The sequence below is a fragment of the Triturus cristatus genome, chromosome 3_1, assembly GCF_964204655.1.
Source record: "Triturus cristatus chromosome 3_1, aTriCri1.1, whole genome shotgun sequence".
NCBI lineage: Eukaryota > Metazoa > Chordata > Amphibia > Caudata > Salamandridae > Triturus > Triturus cristatus.
In genome coordinates, this window is record NC_140583.1 from 108,866,375 (window position 1) to 108,887,012 (window position 20,638).

The 20,638-nt window shown below is 47.8% G+C and overlaps 1 protein-coding gene across 2 annotated transcripts in view; it reads right to left on the bottom strand.

The window, feature by feature from the left end:
• Positions 1 to 20,638, bottom strand: part of EHF (ETS homologous factor) — a 102,160-nt gene that overhangs the window by 36,097 nt on the left and 45,425 nt on the right. Inside the window, exon 2 of one of the 2 annotated variants that reach the window (XM_085643510.1) lies at positions 13,880 to 13,977. The exons of the other annotated variant lie outside the window; for it this stretch is intronic. Coding sequence (XP_085499636.1) covers positions 13,880 to 13,900 — 21 coding nt within the window. The 5' untranslated portion in view covers positions 13,901 to 13,977. The remainder of the gene's footprint in view (positions 1 to 13,879; positions 13,978 to 20,638) is intronic. 2 annotated transcript variants of the gene reach the window in all.

The following is a 20,638-nucleotide window of genomic DNA, read 5'->3' on the forward strand; positions in this document are numbered from 1 at the left end:
GGTGCGGGCTTCTTCGACCGGGGGGCTCTCGACTTCTCTCTGGGGAGTGAGTCGGGCTGTCATAGATCGGGTGGTGGCACACACCCACTCGGGGAGTCCCATCATTCCTAGGTGGGCCTTGCGCTCTACGTGCTTCCAGGGAGAACTCTCCAGGTCGTTCCCTAAGAGGCAGTCGACCGGCTGGGAGGTTCTTACGGCCACCTTGAGTTTACCTATCACCCCTCCCCACTCAAATGGCACCAGGGCTACCTGACACATACTTTCCCTATTGTCTGCAGATATTACGGGGCAAAAGACATTGGGGAGGATCTGCTCCTCGGGAACTAGGTGCCTGAGGACACCGGTGATACTGGCCCCGGTGTCCCGCAGGGCCTCTACCTGGTGGCCATTGATCTTGACGAGCTGCCCATATTTCTGCGTGTTGGACGGTAGGAGGCTACCAGGGATCATTTCCCTATCTCCCAGGGACACTATGGCCATAGCGGCGGGTTCCCACTCCTCGGCTTCCTCAACCTCCTCCCCCAGGGCTACGTTGGCTATCTGTCTCGCAGGGGTGACTTGGGTGGTCATGGGGCACTCTGGGTCATTGGCGTAGTGCCCGGGTTTCTGGCAACGAAAACATGTGACGGTCACCCGGTGTCCTCGTCTCCCAGGGGGCCCTGTTACTGGTGGGGGGGGCGCCGGGAAAGGTGGAGGTGGTGTCTTCGGGGGGCTAGGCTGGGACTCTCTTGGCCCTCCCTGGTTCCCTCCCCCTCTCTGGCGGGGTGGTCCCTGACTGGTTCTGGGGTATTCTCCTACCATGCCCCGGGAGACCCGGGTGTTGGTCCAGCGGTCGGCCTCCACAGCCAGCTTCCGGGGATCTGTGAGCTTGCTATCCAGCAGATGTTGACGTAGCTCTACGAAGCAGTTCGCAGCCAGATGTTCCCATAACATGAGGTCAGTGAGTTCGGCAAGGGTGGTGACCTTGCTGCCCTTGACCCACCCATCGAAGGCCCGACTAAAAAAGTTTACATACTCCACCCAGGTGGTGCCCGGGATCTTCCTGCAGTCCCGGAACCGTTGGCGGTACATTTCTGGGGTGAGGCCGTATCTTGTGAGGAGAGCCTCTTTCATGTGGCTGTAGGAGGTCTGCAGGGAGAGGGGTAGGTCGAGCAGGGTGTCCCTTCCTTCGCTCAGAAACCGCCCCCACAACCCCGCCCCCCAGTCCTTCTGTGGAATCCGATGGGAGGTCATGGCGACCTCGTAGGCCCGAAACCATTGCTGAATGTCATCGTTTTTATAATATTCTTTGACCACATCCTTGGGGATGTGGACCTTCTGTTCCGCTGGGGGGGCCGTCTCTCGGTTCCCTGAGGGCCTCCCGTCCTCATTTCGGGCCTTGAGCTCGAGTTCTTTTAAGCTGCGTTCGTGCTCTAGTTGGAGCTTTCTTCCTTCGTGCTCCCGTTGGAGCTTCTTTTCTTCCAGTTCGCCTTGTACGCGCATTTGCTCTACCGCTAGCTTTTTCTCCGCTAACTTCAATTCGCCCTCGATTTTGAGTTTGGCTAACTCGAGTTCATGACTGCGGCTTCTCTCTCTGTCCGCGAGTTCTCCCGAGGATAGGCCCCCGTCTGGTACAATGCCTTGCACCTGATTGTCGCTGCTTTCACTTAGAGGGGGTTCGGCTTCGTCGGGGCGCTCCCCCGTGCCTTCCGGGCGGGATGCCCCGGTCTCCACCCAAGTTTTCAGTGCTTTCTGCAAGTCTTCCTTAGTGTTGAGGCCAGTGGTAGCTATTTTAAGTTCTTTGCAAAATTGTTTTAGCTCTTTGTGTGTGTATTCTTCCAGATGCTCCACCTGGAACACTCTGTTGGCGTTGGTTTCTGCGGAGCTCATGGCGCTTCCTTCTGCCATCTTTGTTGGTCGTGCGTCCGTTGTTCACTGTACGATCTCTAGGTGATGGGCCCGAATCCCGTCGCTTGCCACCAATGTTAGACGGCGACCTCAGAGGAGCCCGGAAAGGGGTCCTGACTTCCCTGAGTCCCACCCGTGTAGTATTGTAGCCGGGCACTGGCGAGAGATTCCCCAGGGGGAGGAATCTCGCAACTAGGATCGTACTTCTGGCACCACACGACACAGAGAGACCACACGGGGTATTCTCAGAACAAGCTTTATCAAATAGGTATCACTGCAAATATGTACAAGGTGAGCACGGGCTCAAGAGTCTCGGAAAGGTAGGGGGTAGCGGGACTGTCTCTGGTAACGGTTCAAAGCAGGGACGTATCCGGCGCACAGCTCACAATCCTCGAGCTGGGGGATACGTGGTCGGAGCCGGGGTCCGGCGGGACCGTGAGAGTCTGGGGGAGCCGCGAGTCACTCAGCAGGGCTCAGGTACAAGTTCGGAGGTCTTACGATCTTCAGGGAGCCGCGAGTCACTCAGCAGGGCTCAGGTACAAGTTCGGAGGTCTTACGATCTTCAGGGAGCCGCGAGTCACTCAGCAGGGCTCAGGTACACGTTCGGAGGTCTTACGATCTTCAGGGAGCCGCGAGTCACTCAGCAGGGCTCAGGTGAGTTCCAGTTCCAGGAGCCGCGACCACGTCAGCAGGCTCTCGTTGTTCCAGCGTCGAATCTGGCGGACAGTCCCAGAGCACCCCTTGTTATAGGTCGACCCCGCTTTGATGTCCGGAGTCTGCGCAGGCAGGGGTCTTGTCACCTGGGGGCCGCTTGTCGGGGTTTCCTGCTATTGTCTTTTGATCCCTTCAGGGCCGGCTCGGGAGGAGTCCCAGACACCCAGCAGGCACGGAGCCAGCCCGCAGGGAGGCCGGAGGGCCGATCGAAACCCATCGTCCCAGGGGAGTTCAGAGGTGCGATAGAAACTGCTCCTCCCTCTCTCATCCCCTGGAAGCGTGATGTCCTCCAGCCGGAGTGGCGCCTCGAGGCCCGGGTCGCGCTGGAGCCGGGCGGCCATCTTGTTGCAGGGAGTGGGCACGCGGGCCCGGGGTGGCCGAAAGGAGAGAGGCCATGGACGGGGATGTCTGGGGTTGGTGCAGGTGTCCTGGTGGGAAAGGTCGGCTGGGCCGCGTGCTAGGGCTGCAGGCACCAGGTTTCGGTGGTGCGGGGGCACGGAGGGCCATTCTACGAGGCCGGGTCCAACAATAATAAAGTAATAAACAGCCGTTGTTGTGCTCATACCCAAATTTGGTAGACAGCGCCACCATGTGGCAGACTGTCACAAGAACCAGTGCTAAGAATAAAGTGCTGGTGCTGAGCGCTGGAAACCACCGGCTCGAATTAAGATCTGACATGGTCAGGTGATATTACTGAGCGTTATTGTGTTAATGGACACATGAAGTAACTTTCCATTACCACTGTGGCCTTGGAAAAATGAAACAATGAAGAGAAGTGAGCGGAAGTGCATCCCTGCGGGATTTCTTAAGCGGCCAGTACCGTCGGGGTAGGCGCTTGAAACAGGCAGGAGAGCTGGAATGGTTGTGTGCTGTGGAAGCAGAATTAGCACGACTGGCCCCGGAACCAGACTTTTTTAAATGTACGATATCTTCACACCTGATGCTGAAGTATATTAAAAGCCCCCTGAGGGCCAGTGCATAGATATATTAAAGTGGAGCAGCATCCTTACCGCATGTCATTAAGTGGTGCCACATTGCAAAAAAGTGAACAAAAATGTGTTTTTGCTGGTAGAGGGAGAGCGCACCAACTGCAAAATCCACTATAGCTGAGTCTATAGCGCCTAAAATCCTTGCACCGTTCACAGGCGTTTGACTGGTTTCTGTCCAGTTCCTGGCAGCAGGGTTCAGTGGAGGTGGGCGCCATATCCTCAGAAGGGGCACTACTAGCACTACTGTTGACTACAAAATGATCTCACAACCAGTGCTCGCTCGTGTTTCGGGGACTCTCATCCCCAGGGCTTTAAGTGGGTTGGAAAATATGGGGGGGGGGGGGAATCTCTGTAAGGGGCGTGACCAATGTAATTAAGGGTGTGCTTAAAAAACCTATGCTAAAAGTCTGTGCTTAGCATAGTGTGCCACCCGACTTGTATTTTGCTGTTTCTGTCATTGCATCCAGATATGATACAACAAGTAACATATCTACAACAAGTCAGGACTATTGGCTTTGTCAATGGTTGTTAGTTTCCCTTCTCTTTTTGAAACTCAGGAGCAGCAACATTGTTGTGGTGTCACCAGGGCTTTAAGTGGAAGCTTTTTTCAATATTATATACAAGCCATAGTTGCTGCTTATTTATTTTATGCATCTGCCAACCATTGACCAAGCCAATAGTCATGAGTTGTTGTAGGTAGGATGTTACTTGTTGTTTCATATATCTGAATGCAAAGACAAAAACAGCAAAATACGAGTCTGGCGGTACACTATGCTAAGCACAGATTTTTAGGAGAGTTTATGTCACGCCCCGTAATTACATTGGCCACGCCCCTTTGAGGGACCCTCCAGTTTTTCCATCCCACATAAAGCCCTGCCTACAACCTCACCTGGCATTGTGTTATGCCATAACTTCTCCAGTAGTGAGAAGAGAGCAGTGTGAGCACATGCGCATTGATGTTCCTGCTGTCACTGCAGTACGGAAAAAACAGGCGGCCTGTGCCAGGGCACAAAACAGAGCCCCATAGAGGCCCGTTTCGAGGCCCCCTTTAAAAAACTGATGGTGCTCAACACCGATGAGACCCGGCCCACTTAAAGCCCTGCTCATCCCACCAACTATTATCAGGTGATCAACAGTGGGGTAAAACCTTTTTTAAAGTCCTTCAAAACAGTGCTCGTACCATTCATGAACATTATTCCCCATTATTAGCCCTGGAGCCCAATTGGCCATAAATAGCTCACCTGGTACCTACTGCAAAGGGTGATTTGGGCCAGAGTTTTTGCACTCACACTGTACACATGGGTATCAGTAAAGCCCTATATGTGTACACTGCTAAAAATATTTCAGGTAACACGAAAGGGTTAATCTGAGACGACGTCTGAGGTAACCTTGCACGCACAATGTTTTCTGTCTTGATTGCTCAACGGTCGGTGTTCCATTTCGTCGCTTGTCTTCGTCGCACGTTACATCCGGGCCTCTCCTCGGGTGACCCCGTGGAGTCCTTCTATGCACAGGACAGTGTGACTGCTGGGAGTTTAGCTGCGCCACAGCAGCTGATTACATGTGACACTGCTGAGAGTTCACGAGTATCTCTTCTCAGCAGCGACGACTGTCTGTCACCCGCGCCCTGCTGGCGCTGCTGGCGCAGGATGCTGTGATGTCCCAGAAGTGGCGGTGGGTCAAGCCCCTTCCACCTTTGCTTTGCTAAAACCGCTGTTCGTGCTCTGGATCAGCCCACAGGACAGCCACTTGGTCCTGGGAGTGCCTGTCATTATGACAGAGGGCATTTGGACACTCTGTTCTCCACATAAGGGTGGGTGAGCAGGGTGCGTGCATCTCTGGCCTCACTGGATGCCCTCCATGGAGGTGTTGTGCGAGGACAGAGAGAGGCCAGCGCACACGTGGCATGTTTACAAGATCTGTGGCTCTGCCCTGCGTCACAGAGAAATGTCAGGAATGCCCCGTATTTATCCAATACTGTGCATTCCTGTCCTTTCTCCCTGCACCCTTTTGGCAGCCTAGCGCCAATGCAGACACCCTTCACCGTGGTGCAAGGGTACCTCCGTTCTGGGGCAGCTCCTCCACTAGGATGGAGGAGCGTCTCCCCAATGCTTTCTCACAGTGCGAGAAGAAGAAACATAAAATGGTAATAACTTCCCATTATTACCTTTTTTTGTTTAGTTGTGGGCAGGCGGGCGGGTAGGGGGGCTGCTCTGCGAGCAGGGGAGGAGTGGTGTGCCCTCTCCTTAGGGCGCAATGACAGTTTTGTCAGCCCTCTGGGGCCGCTCAAACCACTCCTGCTCACTCTGCCCCAGCCTGCATGCAGAACATAGCCTCCCCGTAAGCCCCTGGCTGGGTGGTGTTCCCGCCCACCACAACACTGCCATTGCAGCATTTTGATTGGCTTAGAGGAGAGGGGGGAGTCTGCCTGCTTCCTGTTCCTGCTGGTGGCAGAAGAGCAGGAGCAGAGAAAATGCGGGACCTGGCCGGGGTACAGGTACTTTTTTTTATGTATTATTACATTAACCCCCAGCAACCCTCCCCGTGCGATCCCCCGCTGCCCCACCCATGAATAATGCCAGCTGCGACTTCCTCCGTTGCATGCAGTTTGTTTTTTATTAATGAAGGGACACCTTCCTGCACAAAAACAATCCTGAGATGCTATTTCCTCTTTCTATGTATGAGGCATTCTAGAAAGAGGAGAAATAAAGATATTTCTCGTCATTACACCTTATCTTCATATCTTTTTGGCACATTCCTAGGTTTACCAGGATTAGTAATCTGGGAATGCATCAAAACAATGAGTTTTATCGTGGGAACACCCAGCAAAGCGCCCATGGAAGACCACCCTGGTGCCCGCTAATGCAATGCAATGATTTGTGCTGCCCTGCAATACTCCATTTTTTGCATCGTGGCTTTGCATCGCTTCATAAATCCAAACATAGGACTCATAGGTTTGCGTCGTGCACGTACCACGCTGCATGGTGGTAGCATGACACAAACCCCTCATAAATATGGTCCATGGTGAGCGCATGAACTCCACAAAGGCACTTGACTGTCTCAGCTGCAGCCTCCAGGAGGCTTGGCCCTGCTCAACAAGGGTCTCAGAAGGAGCATCTGGGAGGCTCCCGAGTGACAGCTGTCACTCACACTCTCCTCTTGTCTCAGTCAGCAGGGCAGCCTCCACGGACACATTGCTTTACTTTCCGGCAGACTTCTTGTCTTATAGCTCCTCTCACCTGCTGCAGTGGCCTCAGTTTCCCTGGGGAGTGCCCTGCATGAGTAGGTCAGCTAGAGGTTCCAGATCAGCTGCAGGGCCCAGACCAGTGCTGATGCGGCCTCCAAGCTTGTGCCACTGATGCTACCATGCCCATGATACTGTGGTGGGTACATCGAGGTGGTGACTAGGTACCAGCCGTTAGGGGTCACCTTTAGCTTATCCTGGCTTGTTACTGAGAGCATGTCTGTATTCTGAGACTTCTAGATTTCCTTTTGCAATAATAAGCATGGGCTTAAAATTCTAACCATAGAGATGCTCTTGACTCACATAACGAGGCAGGCATAAGATGTCACGTATGACATCAGGGGACTGTCAATATATTCTTGGGTGTTCATATTTTATACCGCGTCTTGTTGTGACTTGTGGTGCAAACATGTGAATGAAATATGAAAAATAAGTTACTTATTATCATGTATTTTTATTTACAATATGAAGAAGGCTATGGGCCCGATTCACAGAACTAACTTAAGACAAAATCCTAAACTTACTACGATTTTCGTATTCACAGAAGGCACTTACTCATTTTGGTATTCACAGAAGACACTTACTCACTTCGGTATTCACAGAAGTTAGGAGTCCTAACTTTAGGACTCCTAAATGCCTTCTGTGAATTCCCGAAAGTCTTAAAATTAGGATTTTTCTCAGTTTAGGAGTCCTAAAGTCAGGACTCCAAACTTTACTACTACTAAATTGAGAAAAATCCTAATTTTAAGACTTTCGGTATTCACAGAAGGCATTTAAGAGTCCTAAAGTTAGTAGTCCTAACTTTACTACTACTAAATTGAGAAAAATCCTAATTTTAAGACTTTCGGTATTCACAGAAGGCATTTAGGATTCCTAAAGTTAGGAGTCCTAACTATATTACTACTAAACTGAGAAAAATCCTAATTTTAAGACTTTCGGTATTCACAGAAGGCATTTAAGAGTCCTAAAGTTAGGACTCCTAACTTCTGTGAATACCGAAATGAGTAAGCGCCTTCTGTGAATACCAAAATGAGTAAGTGCCTTCTGTGAATACCAAAATGGTAGTAAGTTTAGGATTTTGTCTTAAGTTCGTTCTGTGAATCGGGCCCTATACCTTTCCCGAAAGCACCCCATGTTGTTGAAAATAAACGACAGACCATAATCTTAAACCCAACTTTGAAAATTAATATTGATGCTATTTCACAACAGCAATGATGTTCAACAGTCTCTACTGCATAAGTACACCAAGGGTGATTCGTGAGGGTTCTCTGATTTTAATTTAAACTACATATATTAATGGTAAACACTAATGCAACATAAAGAAAAGTAAGTATGGTTCTTCCATAAATTCTTCAAAAGTTTCTGCTTATGTTTGTTTTTCTTTTAAATGTAGTTATGTTAAACACATAGGGGGAGAATTACTAAGATTTTGCTCCGTGTTTGCGTCATAAAAGTGCCGTATATCAGCACCAAATCTTTTTTTACCTATTCACATTTCAGCACTAAACATGTTTAGCGCTGGAGAGAACATAAAAGTAATGCATTACTTTCCACCATGGGGACGTAGCAAGGTTGGAGCATGGGCCGGCACAAGAGAAAGGGTAGGAGAGAGCCATATCTCTGAAGATATGGTGTTCTCCTGCTCCCTCCCTGCCGCGCAGCGCAGCCTCACGGGGGGCTGAGCCATATCTCTGAAGATATGGTGTTCTCCTGCTCCCTCCCTGCCGCGCAGCGCAGCCTCACGGGGGGCTGAGCCATATCTCTGAAGCTATGGTGTTCTCCTGCTCCCTCCCTGCCGTGCAGCGCAGCCTCACGGGGGGCGGAGCCATATCTCTGAAGATATGGTGTAGTCCTGCTCCCTCCCTGCCGCGCAGCGCAGCCTCACGGGGGGCTGAGCCATATCGCTGAAGATATGGTGTTCTCCTGCTCCCTCCCTGCCACGCAGCGCAGCCTCACGAGGGGCTGAGCCATAGCTCTGAAGATATGGTGTTCTCCTGCTATATTACTTGTGTTTTAAATTAATTATCTCGTGTTGCATTCTGGGTCGGCCATTTCACACCTGGGTTGATGCACAGCTAGGTCACGAGGTCTCAGCTAGACTCCTCTACATTAGACGCGCCCGGGGCATAGGATTGGTTGGCAGGGGTGGCTGGTGACATTTGAAAGTGGCGGGGCGTAAAATGATTGCAAAGGAAGCAAACGAACGTGTGAGCAGTCGTGAGGGGGGTCACGCGCGGGGGGGGGGGGGGTCGCACGGGCGAATACAGTGAAAATTGAAAGGAAAACTTACCTGACCGCCTATGCTCCTGGTCCGCGTTGGCGCCTCTGCCCTCTTCAAACTGGATGGAACAGCACGTCACGTCATCACTGCAGTGGCAACCCTTCAGCCAATCCTGGCGCTGCTGCAGCGCCAGGATTGGCTGAGGGCACAGCCTACTCCTCGCCCGCTGCCTGCCCATTAGGAGACCTAGGGGCTCCTAATGGGCTTGCGCAAATCGGTGAAAACACAAGTGCACATGACTGGGCACGGACTAAAAACTAGCTCACCATGCCCACTCATGCGCACTTGTGCTGCAGTGCTGCCTGGTCTGACAATGCATGTCAGTCAACATGATGCCGGACCGCCCACGGTCCGACGTCATGCTGACTGACATGCATTGTCAGTTCTCCCCACCCTCGGCGTCTCTGATCTTAAGTAAACTAAGTTCAGAGACACCGAGGGAGCTGCAGGCGCGGGCGGGTGCGCGGGGGCAACGCCCCCACGCCCCAATGGACGCACCACGCCTCTTGGTTGGAATGCTATGAAAAGTATTGATAAATGTTCTTAGATCCCACTTTAAACTGGACGAGCCGTACATACTCCTGAAATGATCTCAGACAATAGAACCGAACCACGGGGGCTTTGTCTAAGACTGCACAATTTAAATAAGTATGGGAGCTGAGATTCACACCTCGGGCTCCATAGATAATAAACATAGAAAGGGGGGATGGCTCGACCCTCCATACCTTTGCTTGTTGCAAGTGCCATTTATATTACTGCCATCCTGTGCTGTAATTACCAGTAATAACTCCTGGAGTAGTTTATCTTTCGCTTTAGGCGCCCAAAAGACATTGGAGCTCATCTCAGCGATGGCAACTGATGGGGTGGATTGGTTACGTCATTGGCAAAATCAGCGTTCACCCTGGTTCAACCAGCACACCCCAATGTCCCAATGAGGCACCTTATCAGAAGTGGAACCCTGCTAATGACAGAGCATGGCAGGCAGTCACACAGCTCCAGACTGCCACACTTGCTTAGACTGTAGTTGTTACCACAGCAACATGCAAAGTGTAATGGTCAACTGGTCCTGAACGTGGCAGCCATGTTGGAATGGGAATGCCCTGTCATCTATAACGTAATGATTATTTTATAAGAACTTTCATAACCTTTGGGATTTATACAGTGCTCATAATACACCGGCCACATAAAGAGTTAACTTACTCTGACTGCTTGAAGACAACCCTTAGAGGAGCTCTAACATTGAAGGAACTGCCATTAGAGCTTGCGGTGTTTGTAGACCACACTGATGCAGAAAGTCACAGGCAGGGGATATGAGGAGAAAGTGATGGTGGCAGCTCCATGTTCTGCTTCGACTGCATTGGGGCAGCTTGTCACATAGGTTTGGAGGGGGTAATCTATTCAGATATTTAAAAGTTAGGAAAGATAACCTAGGAGGTGTATAAGGACAGTTGATTTTCCTCTACTATTAACCTGAGAGAGTTAGTTGAAAGCAGATTGATGTAAAATTGAATTCTCAACTGATCAGTAAGACACAGCATATGCTCAAGCCTTCAGTTTGCTGCTGAGTTTTGCACCTGATTGTGAATTGGTTTGTGCTCTTGCTGAAACCTAGAGGGAACTCGTTTGCTGCCGTGGAGTGTGGGTCCTTGAGGTGACACTCAACCGAGGAATGCCCATTGACCCCAAGGATCCTGGATTGTTTCCACCCTTATAATTGAAATGCTTCTCTGGGAAATTTGGATTGCGGTTCAGGTCAAGAGCTTTTCTCGACAGCCGCACTCACCTTTCAAACATTTCACCACATTTTGCAATTCATGTTGCTCATGATTCACTGGTTTAAATACTGCACACGAGTGTGCACTTCAGCAGAAGTATCTGAAGACGTTGTGTGCCGCGGACACCAGTGTTCCAAGGGTCCGGGTGTGCTTAAAAGTAATTCAAAGGGCCAAAGCCCGCTAGAGTTGGAAGTAACCCATGGGTCCAACGGCCTGCTAAGGAGCCTCCGCTTTGCAACACACCAGTAATGTTTTCATGACACTAGTGTACACTCAGGAGGCGCTGTAGAGGGGCGTCCACGCAACGGGCTGATCTGGATGTCTCCATCTAAAAAGAATGGAGCACTCTAAATACTTCAGGGTGCACCGGGAAGGAGAGGCTTTATTAAAAAGTGATGGACGACTGGAGGAAATCTGATTGCATTAAGAGGTTAACAAGTATACTTACTATTATTATTACTAGCAATACTACTACTACTACTACTGATAATAATAATAATTGTAAACTCTTAACACAATCGTGTTTTATCCAATAATAATGATATTAATAAAAATAACAATTAAAATAATCATAATAGGGATTTAATTATAGGTATCAAGTATATACAATACTATTTATGTCCATGTTATTATTTATTATTGTTAATAATAATAATAATAATAACAATAACAATAATAGTTAGATAATAATTAATACATGTATTTATAATACTTATTATATTGTTGTGTATTTTTGTTAGTGATATTAAAAATGATATACACATATTATTATCATTAACCTCTTCAGTGTCCCGCCCTTTCCTCGCCCTGTGCCGGGCGTTGCATTAGCGGGCGGGGTTCATGACGAGATAGTCTCGTCATGGGCACAGCGCAACCGCGCTCCATGACGAGACCATCTCGTCATGGGCACTGAAGAGGTTAATGATAATAATACCAATATTAATACTACTACTACTAATAATAATAATAATAATAATACTAATGTTCATGTGTCCATTCCGTCTAACCCATATCTGGTGTATAGTCTTTCCACTAACAATTTGTAGGAGTAGTGTTAATGTACGCCTGCTATTCTATGGTGTGGGCAGATATCCAAGCTTGGTGTACGCCTGCTATTCTATGGTGTGGGCAGATATCCAAGCTTGATGTACGCCTGCTATTCTATGGTGTGGGTAGATATCCAAGCTTGGTGTACGCCTGCTATTCTATGGTGTGGGTAGATATCCAAGCTTGGTGTACGCCTGCTATTCGATTGCCTGGGCAGAAATCCAAGCTTGGCATATGCCTGATATTCTATTGTGTGGGAAGATATCCAAGGTTGGTGTATGTTTGCTATTCTATTGTGTGGGCAGATACCCAATGCTAAAAAGGTTACTTCAGGTCGCAAGGGACCGGTGCAAATCCAAACTAAGGCCGACAGCAATGGAGTGCATGCTGGCCACAGGGACCCACTTGGGCCTGCTGAACACAGTACCTTGGATCCTGGTGCGTAGGCTACGAGGCAACGCTTTGCAGTGCGCGGCATCACTTCTGAGAGCCTGTGCAGCGGGGTTGTGCAGCAGGGCTTCACGTCATCCTGTTATTGGTTCCGAGAGCTGTCAGCTATGCGGCGAGACTTTGTGAGGCTTTATGTTGCTTCACGTCGGATTTAGCAGAAACTCAGCTGTAGAACCCGCTTCTGAGGCCCAGAACTTGTAGGTGGCACCTCAGACAAGGGTAGGACTCACAGAGGGCAGAGTGCAGCAGCCCCAGCAGAAGGGCAGGAAGTCTTTTGTGTCTCTGAGACTTCAGAAACAGGAGGCAAGCTAACAAGCCCTTGGAGATCACTTTGAAGGGAAGTCCAGCTCTCCTTTCGGCAAAGTCTGGGAGCAGCAGGCAGCAGGGCAACAAGCAGGAAAGCAGTCCTTCCAGTAAAGCAGTCTAGGTGAGCCAGTTGGGCCTCACTGCAGTTCATTAAAATCGGTACGTGCAAGACCCAGGAGTGTCTGATTTGTTGGGGTCAGAGACCCAGTAATTACACCCAAATGTGTCTTTGATGTAGGGGACACATAAAAGAGATGCAGTGGCCGCAACGAAATTCGTTTTATTAATTTATATATTAACTTACTTGTAAACCTCCGTAATCCATAGTTTACTACCCCCCACCCTGCCCTTCCCCCTCCCCACGTCACCGCCCTGCAGTTACTCCTAGTACCGACCGCGGCTGGCTGCAGGACCACTAGTAGCCTTTCATTTATAGAACGCATGTAGTTTACTTTACGTGGGACTTATAAGTAAATTAAATATGCCAACTAAACCATGTTTAGGGGAGACAGCACAAGCACTTTAGCACCGGTTAGCAGGGGTAAAGTGTGCAGAGTCCTAAAGCCACCAAAAACAATGACTGAAAAATTGAGGGAAAAAGGCAAAAAGTTGGGGGAACCACATCCCTAAGGCTGTCAGGTCTAACAAATTGTTACGCTACAAAAAGCCTAAGAGTAAGTTATTGAATCTTCGGTTTGCTTTTGCTTTGCGAATCAGCCTTGGGCAATTTTAAAATTTGAACTTTATTATAATACAACATATGCGCTTGCTGAAATTCTGCGTGCTGATTCTTTCCAAAGTTTTCACCCACTTATAATCTTGTTCACCGACATCCACAAACACACGAGGGAACGCTGAGGCCATTGGACTAATGATGCAGTCATTGGTAGAGGGGCAACATTTCCTGTAACTGCTGCAATCTCGTGTCCTACATTGAGCAAATAATGTGTTAGACGTAAAATCTGGCTGCATTTATACACTTTGCAGTAGTTTGGAATTCCAAAATCACAAACAGTTATTGACTCTGGTAGTTTGTTTTACAAAGAATAGACCTATCGATTCCTAAGTCGAGAACCGGAAGGTGCGTCATCTCTAAGGTATTGACATGACAATGGTTGGTACTTTGGGATGCCCAAACAGCAGTGGTTCATCCCCCATTATTCATGGAATGAAGTCCCATACTTACTGGCTGGCGGCCAGAACACATCAATCAGTGGCAGGTAATCAGTCCCTCGGTCTGGCTTCCTTTTCACCAATCAGTTTTTGTTTTCTAAGCATGACAATCTGTTTGAATAATGAATGTACATCATCCAATTAGTGCATCTGATCCCTTTATTCTCTGTACATTATCTCACCAAAGTGTAAACAACAGACCAACATTACAGACAATGAGCTGTCCATTATTACAGACAATGAGCTGTCCATTTTTATCTCTAAACATTCCAAAATGCATCTCGCCCCGCCCCCCTCTAATGCACACAGAAGTTTATGGTAAATAGCTTAGATAGTGGGATGCTCAGAGTTGCTTGCATGCATTGCATGTTTATGTTTAATTGGAAAAGGAAGGTTGGGAGCCGGTTGGATGGTGGACACAAGATAGGAAGCTAGGTCTACCAATGCTCCTCACCTTCAATAAACACACATTACTTGCACAGCTGCATCTGAGTGTTTATTGCCCAACAGTTTATTTATTATTTTAAAGTGTTGTCCTGGGTTTACCAGGTATAGTACAGTCTGCGAGCACTACCTGTAGTTCTGCAGGTTCGCTGACCACTGCACATGCCCTACAACAATGCTGACCACTTCCTCCTCCTGACAGGAAGTGGTCATAGAGAGGGTACTGAGCGTAGGCAGCAGGAGGAGTACAAGATGGCGGATCTTCCTTTTGTGTCCTGTCTCTTTATTCGACAGTAAACATCCAGAGACCACTGTCTCCAGATTAGCGTCCCCCTTTGGAAAGGTTTTACTACATTAAGCTCTCCTCACACTCACACTTGAGACTGTCTAAGGTATATGTTATCTCATCCCCACATGCTTTTGTTGGTGCTAATAAACAACAATAATAACACTAATAGTCGTAGTAATTATTAGCAGTAGTAGAAGTAGTAGCAGTATTAGAAACATGCTCGTCTGTAATATAGCAACTTATCCATCTCTTTGTATTATTTTATTATTTACTATTAGGAGTAGTAGTAGTCTCAGTAGTAGTCTCAGTAGTAGCAGTAGTAGTAGTCTCAGTAGTAGCAGTAGTAGTCGCGCAGTAGTAGTAGTCTCAGTAGTAGCAGTAGTAGTAGTCTCAGTAGTAGCAGTAGTAGTCGCACAGTAGTAGCAGTAGTAGTAGTCTCAGTAGTAGCAGTAGTATTAGTCTCAGTAGTAGCAGTAGTAGTCGCACAGTAGTAGCAGTATTAGTAGTCTCAGTAGTAGCAGTAGTAGTAGTCTCAGTAGTAGCAGTAGTAGTCGCACAGTAGTAGCAGTAGTAGTCACCCAGTACTAGCAGTAGTAGTCTCAGTAGTAGCAGTAGTAGTCGCACAGTAGTAGCAGTAGTAGTAGTCTCAGTAGTAGCAGTAGTAGTAGTCTCAGTAGTAGCAGTAGTAGTCGCACAGTAGTAGCAGTAGTAGTAGTCTCAGTAGTAGCAGTAGTAGTCGCACAGTAGTAGCAGTAGTCGTCGCACAGTACTAGCAGTAGTAGTCTCAGTAGTAGCAGTAGTAGTAGTCTCAGTAGTAGCAGTAGTAGTAGTCGCACAGTAGTAGTAGTCTCAGTAGTAGCAGTAGTAGTAGTCTCAGTAGTAGCAGTAGTAGTCTCAGTAGTAGCAGTAGTAGTTGTCTCAGTAGTAGCAGTAGTAGTCGCACAGTAGTAGCAGTAGTAGTCGCACAGTAGTAGCAGTAGTAGTAGTCTCAGTAGTAGCAGTAGTAGTCTCAGTAGTAGCAGCAGTAGTAGTTGCACAGTAGTAGCAGTAGTAGTCGCACAGTAGTAGCAGTAGTAGTAGTCTCAGTAGTAGCAGTAGTAGTCGCACAGTAGTAGCAGTAGTAGTCGCACAGTAGTAGCAGTAGTAGTAGTCTCAGTAGTAGCAGTAGTAGTCGCACAGTAGTAGCAGTAATAGTCGCACAGTAGTAGCAGTAGTAGTAGTCGCACAGTAGTAGCAGTAGTAGTAGTCTCAGTAGTAGCAGTAGTAGTCGCACAGTAGTAGCAGTAGTAGTAGTCTCAGTAGTAGCAGCAGTAGTAGTCGCACAGTAGTAGCAGTAGTAGTAGTCTCAGTAGTAGCAGTAGTAGTCGCACAGTAGTAGCAGTAGTAGTCGCACAGTACTAGCAGTAGTAGTCTCAGTAGTAGCAGTAGTAGTCGCACAGTAGTAGCAGTAGTAGTAGTCTCAGTAGTAGTCTCAGTAGTAGCAGTAGTAGTAGTCTCAGTAGCAGCAGTAGTAGTAGTCTCAGTAGCAGCAGTAGTAGTAGTCTCAGTAGTAGTAGTAGTAGTAGTCTCAGTAGTAGCCGTAGTAGTAGTCTCAGTAGTAGCAGTAGTAGTAGTCTCAGTAGCAGCAGTAGTAGTAGTCTCAGTAGCAGCAGTAGTAGTAGTCTCAGTAGCAGCAGTAGTAGTAGTCTCAGTAGTAGCCGTAGTAGTAGTCTCAGTAGTAGCAGTAGTAGTAGTCTCAGTAGCAGCAGTAGTAGTAGTCTCAGTAGCAGCAGTAGTAGTAGTCTCAGTAGCAGCAGTAGTAGTAGTCTCAGTAGCAGCAGTAGTAGTAGTCTCAGTAGTAGTAGTAGTAGTCTCAGTAGTAGCCGTAGTAGTAGTCTCAGTAGTAGCAGTAGTAGTAGTCTCAGTAGTAGCAGTAGTAGTAGTCTCAGTAGTAGCAGTAGTAGTCTCAGTAGTAGCAGTAGTAGTAGTCTCAGTAGTAGCAGTAGTAGTCTCAGTAGTAGCAGTAGTAGTCTCAGTAGTAGTAGTAGTAGTCTCAGTAGTAGTAGTAGTAGTCTCAGTAGTAGCAGTAGTAGTCGCACAGTAGTAGCAGTAGTAGTAGTCTCAGTAGTAGCAGTAGTAGTCGCACAGTAGTAGCAGTAGTAGTAGTCTCAGTAGTACAATTATGCTCTGTTTTAATATAGCAACTCATCCTGTGCTTTTGCTTTTTCATAGCATTCACTTTGACGCAATTTAATAACACACTTATAACACTCTGGCACTGAAATGAAAACATGACTGAGTGAAATGGATGATGTTTGTATTGACCAGAGGAGCACTTTGGAAGATTCTCCCATTGCTTCCTGTCTCATCGAGAGCATTGGTGTCAGCAGTGAGATTCTAAGCAGACTGGGTTAGTGCAATGTCTTCCTGAGAGAGTTCCAGAACTTTCTAATCCAGCAGCTTCAGAGAGACCAAGCACTGGCAGCAAACCGGCCCTGAATAGGCCGAGAAGATTCTCTGTATCCCGTTGTCTGAAAGATTTACATTGGCTGCCATTAACACAAAGAACCATGTCTAAGTCCCTTTGCATTGTTTTTAAATCCCTCCCGGGCACTGGACCGATCCTTACACGCTCCTCTTCAGCCAACCAGGGTGGGCAGGTTTAGAAAGACTAGGCTAGGGGGACGAGCATTCACGGTTGAAGCAGCTCGACTATGGAATAAACTTCCAGCTGCCCAGGGACACTCTGCTGATCCATTCCAGCTTAGAAAAGGGCTTAAAACCTGTTTAGTAATCTTCTTGTATCCTATGTCTTATTTTCTCTCCCTTATTCTCTATCCTTTCCCTTTTCACTCATTCTTATTCTCTTAGCGGGACAGTGGATAGGGGGACAGCCAAACATATATACCGTGTAAGTGTATCCTCAACAAACACAGCCAGTTTGGGCTGCCACCCTGTAACGACAAAGCGTTGATGACTATATGTGCAAATAATATCTGCGATAGCCGGCGATAAAATTCCTCACGCTAAGAGCGGCCAGCGATAATTATCGCTGCCGCTTGTTGATATGCCCCTGAGATGGGCAACCACAGAAGAGCTCCTACCCCGCTACACATGAACTCTTGGGTTGCACACGGGCAGTAAGGTGAGTCTGTTGAAACAAGCAGCTGCATGCCCCCTTACTCTGCCATATCTTGAGGTGTCGCCTAGCTACAGAATCTGCAAACTCAAGCTGCACCTTACTGGTGAGGTCCAACGAACCCAAAACACCATAGAGGTTCCTTATGTTCACATTTGGATGGAGATGGCCTAGTTCTTTCTGTCCTTTCAGAGTATTTCGTAAAGGTCTGTAATGACGCAGACGAGCTAACAAATAATGGAATGAAATGTGCTCAGAGTATTTACCGTGGTTCCTTTTTCATTCGAGGTTTAACATCCACCACTTCTTCACTGTCAGTGCCTACGAACTGCATTTGTGCTGCCCCCCACTTCCAAAATGTTCAGCCTGACAGACACTCTTCATGTTTGGTAAAAGGTGAGGGAGCGGGTCCCCTCCACCCTTAAGGACGGGCTGCTGCTGTGCGATACACGAGTAGAGATGTATTTAGGGCCACAATCCCACGCAGGGTTTAGAGAGGAAAGCAAGATATATAATATACGATAACCTGGAGGCAATAACAAACAACTGCTACATCCCACATGCTGTACACCAACACAGTCACCAAGCTCTGTTCCTCCCTATATGGCAAGTCTGAGTAGCTGGTATATCCTAGGGAGATTCAAAGTATCCTACTCGCAACTACTCCAGTGTTTTTTTTAACTCTGTAAGATGCAAATTTAGCAAAAGTAAAAAAAACTGAAACAGTTTTAGCGACCCTGTGTGTTAGCTGGAAATGTTTCTGCTGCCGCCCTGGAGCTGCTCAAGTCAATGGGGCCGCTCATGCTGTGTAGCAGCTGCACCTCGTCCTTGCAATGACCTCCTGCCCCACAGCTACAATGTTTCACCCAATCCTGCAAGGCTTTTAGGTCACTGAGCAAGTCTTCATCTCCAGTTACACAGCCCCACTGCACAACGGCCTCGTCTTCCCTTACTTTAAAGGGGCCATCCAGTGCAGATACAAAAATTGTCTCTTTGCCCAGTCATGCATCACTTACAATCAACAACAAAAATTCTAAAATGTTTGTTTAGCTGGAGTTGTTATATCTATTGTGATAACTTTCACCAGATGGGCTCTTTAGTTTGTAACTGAAGATGGCTCGGGCTGCGGCAGGTCCCTTTTTTTCATTTTTATTGCATTTCCACCACCGTGACAGCAAGTTCCTGGAAAGGCCAGAGATGTCTGCTGGGATGGCATGGAGAACATCTCTGAATTTGGTAGGTGAAGTACACTCGACAAGAGAGGTGTAAAGTACTCCGTCACGGCAATGGTATATGCTAAAGTATAAATCAGGCCCTTAGGTTTCCAAGTCCCAATCTGTCACAGGAGTACACTCATAAGCCCACAGGACGCCAGAGGAGGCACTTAAAGACTCACAGGTTGTCAGCTAGTTGCTAATTGCAGGGCCAATCCCAGGCCCAGTTGCCACTGATGAGCTGGGTACTTCCAAGCAAAGGTCTCTTGCAGCTCATTGTCTTCCCTTATCCACATAGGTCAGCCAAATGACTCTAGGAGTCCAACCCTTTGTCCTGGATACATGAGGTACCAGTTCCAGTCCTTCAGGTCTCCTCTCAGGTCACAGACAACAGATCCAGTCTGCTTCTGATCTTCTGCAGGTCAAGAAAGTCTTCTAAAATGGGTGCCTCGGGGTTCCACATGTATGCCTGCCACTAGTACATGGGTGGGTGTGACTAATAGCCGCTGCTTAAACAATAGGGTAAAAGTTCCCGAAGCAAACTCTACCCACTATATCAGTAGTTTCTGTCTACCTTGTTGCAAACAGGCCCAAAATAACATGTGTGAGGGTGTTTTTAAGATAGTGAATTGTCTTTAGTCACATTAAACTTTAGTCCTGAGGGCTGGGGTGTATGTGTGAAGTGCACTACAATAATTCTAGTGACCTTCCACATCAGACACTAAAATCCAGTTTGGATCAGGAAAGCCAACCACAACAAACCCAGACAGAGGTCTGGTAGGACAAAGCACAGTTCTTCAGCAACGAAAATTATCTTGGCATACCGTTCTCTTCCTTTCAAGCACTGCCCAAGTGTTATATGTGAACCCAGCAGACCTGTCTAGCGGAATTTGACACTGGGCCGTCAAAAGTAGACACACAGCCCTCATCCTGCATATTCTGTGAAGTTCAGAGGAGTCATGTCTGCCCATTCAGGTCAGCCTTCTGGGAGGCATTTCACACCTTTGTTTTACACAGATTAATGGCTAATCACTGGCTGGGAGCTGTCAAAGGCTTATGTTATTTAGCCTTATGACAGGTCAGGCAGGTAAAGGTTAACTTTCTACATTCTTACTTTTTCTTAACATTAGTTAAAATCAACTTTGCCATTCAACTGGATTTTTAAATACTATTCAAAATAGTTATTTCATTATTTTTCTAGCTGGTCCATTTAGCAGTTGGAGTATTTTAATCTGCATTCTGGTTTTCTACGTAGGAAAGCTAGGCCTGCCACCGTGAAATTCGCTTTTATGGGCCTTATCATTGCAGGAATATGGTCATATTAATTTTATACATGTCCCACATTTAAATAACATGCTTTCTATCTTGTAGGCTACAAGGGTTAAATAGAGGAGACTTAGTAATATTTGAAAAGGGGTGTTTCACCAGTCAAAAAAGGCTATTTGGGCAGATAGAGCTGCAGGTGTATTCTGCAACAGTCAGGTTACACAAGCTAGGCCTGAAACAAAGTTTGTATTGCCACTGCAGTGGATGGTACACAAGGTGCTGGATTCTACCAGTGGAATTTATATTCCAGGCCATGGCCTCTGCACGCCTCATCCTCGACGTGCCACGCCACAGCCACATCACACCCCACCTGGGAAACCTGCACTGGCTCCCCGTCAACAGAAGAATCTCATTCAAACTCCTCACCCACGCACAGAAGGC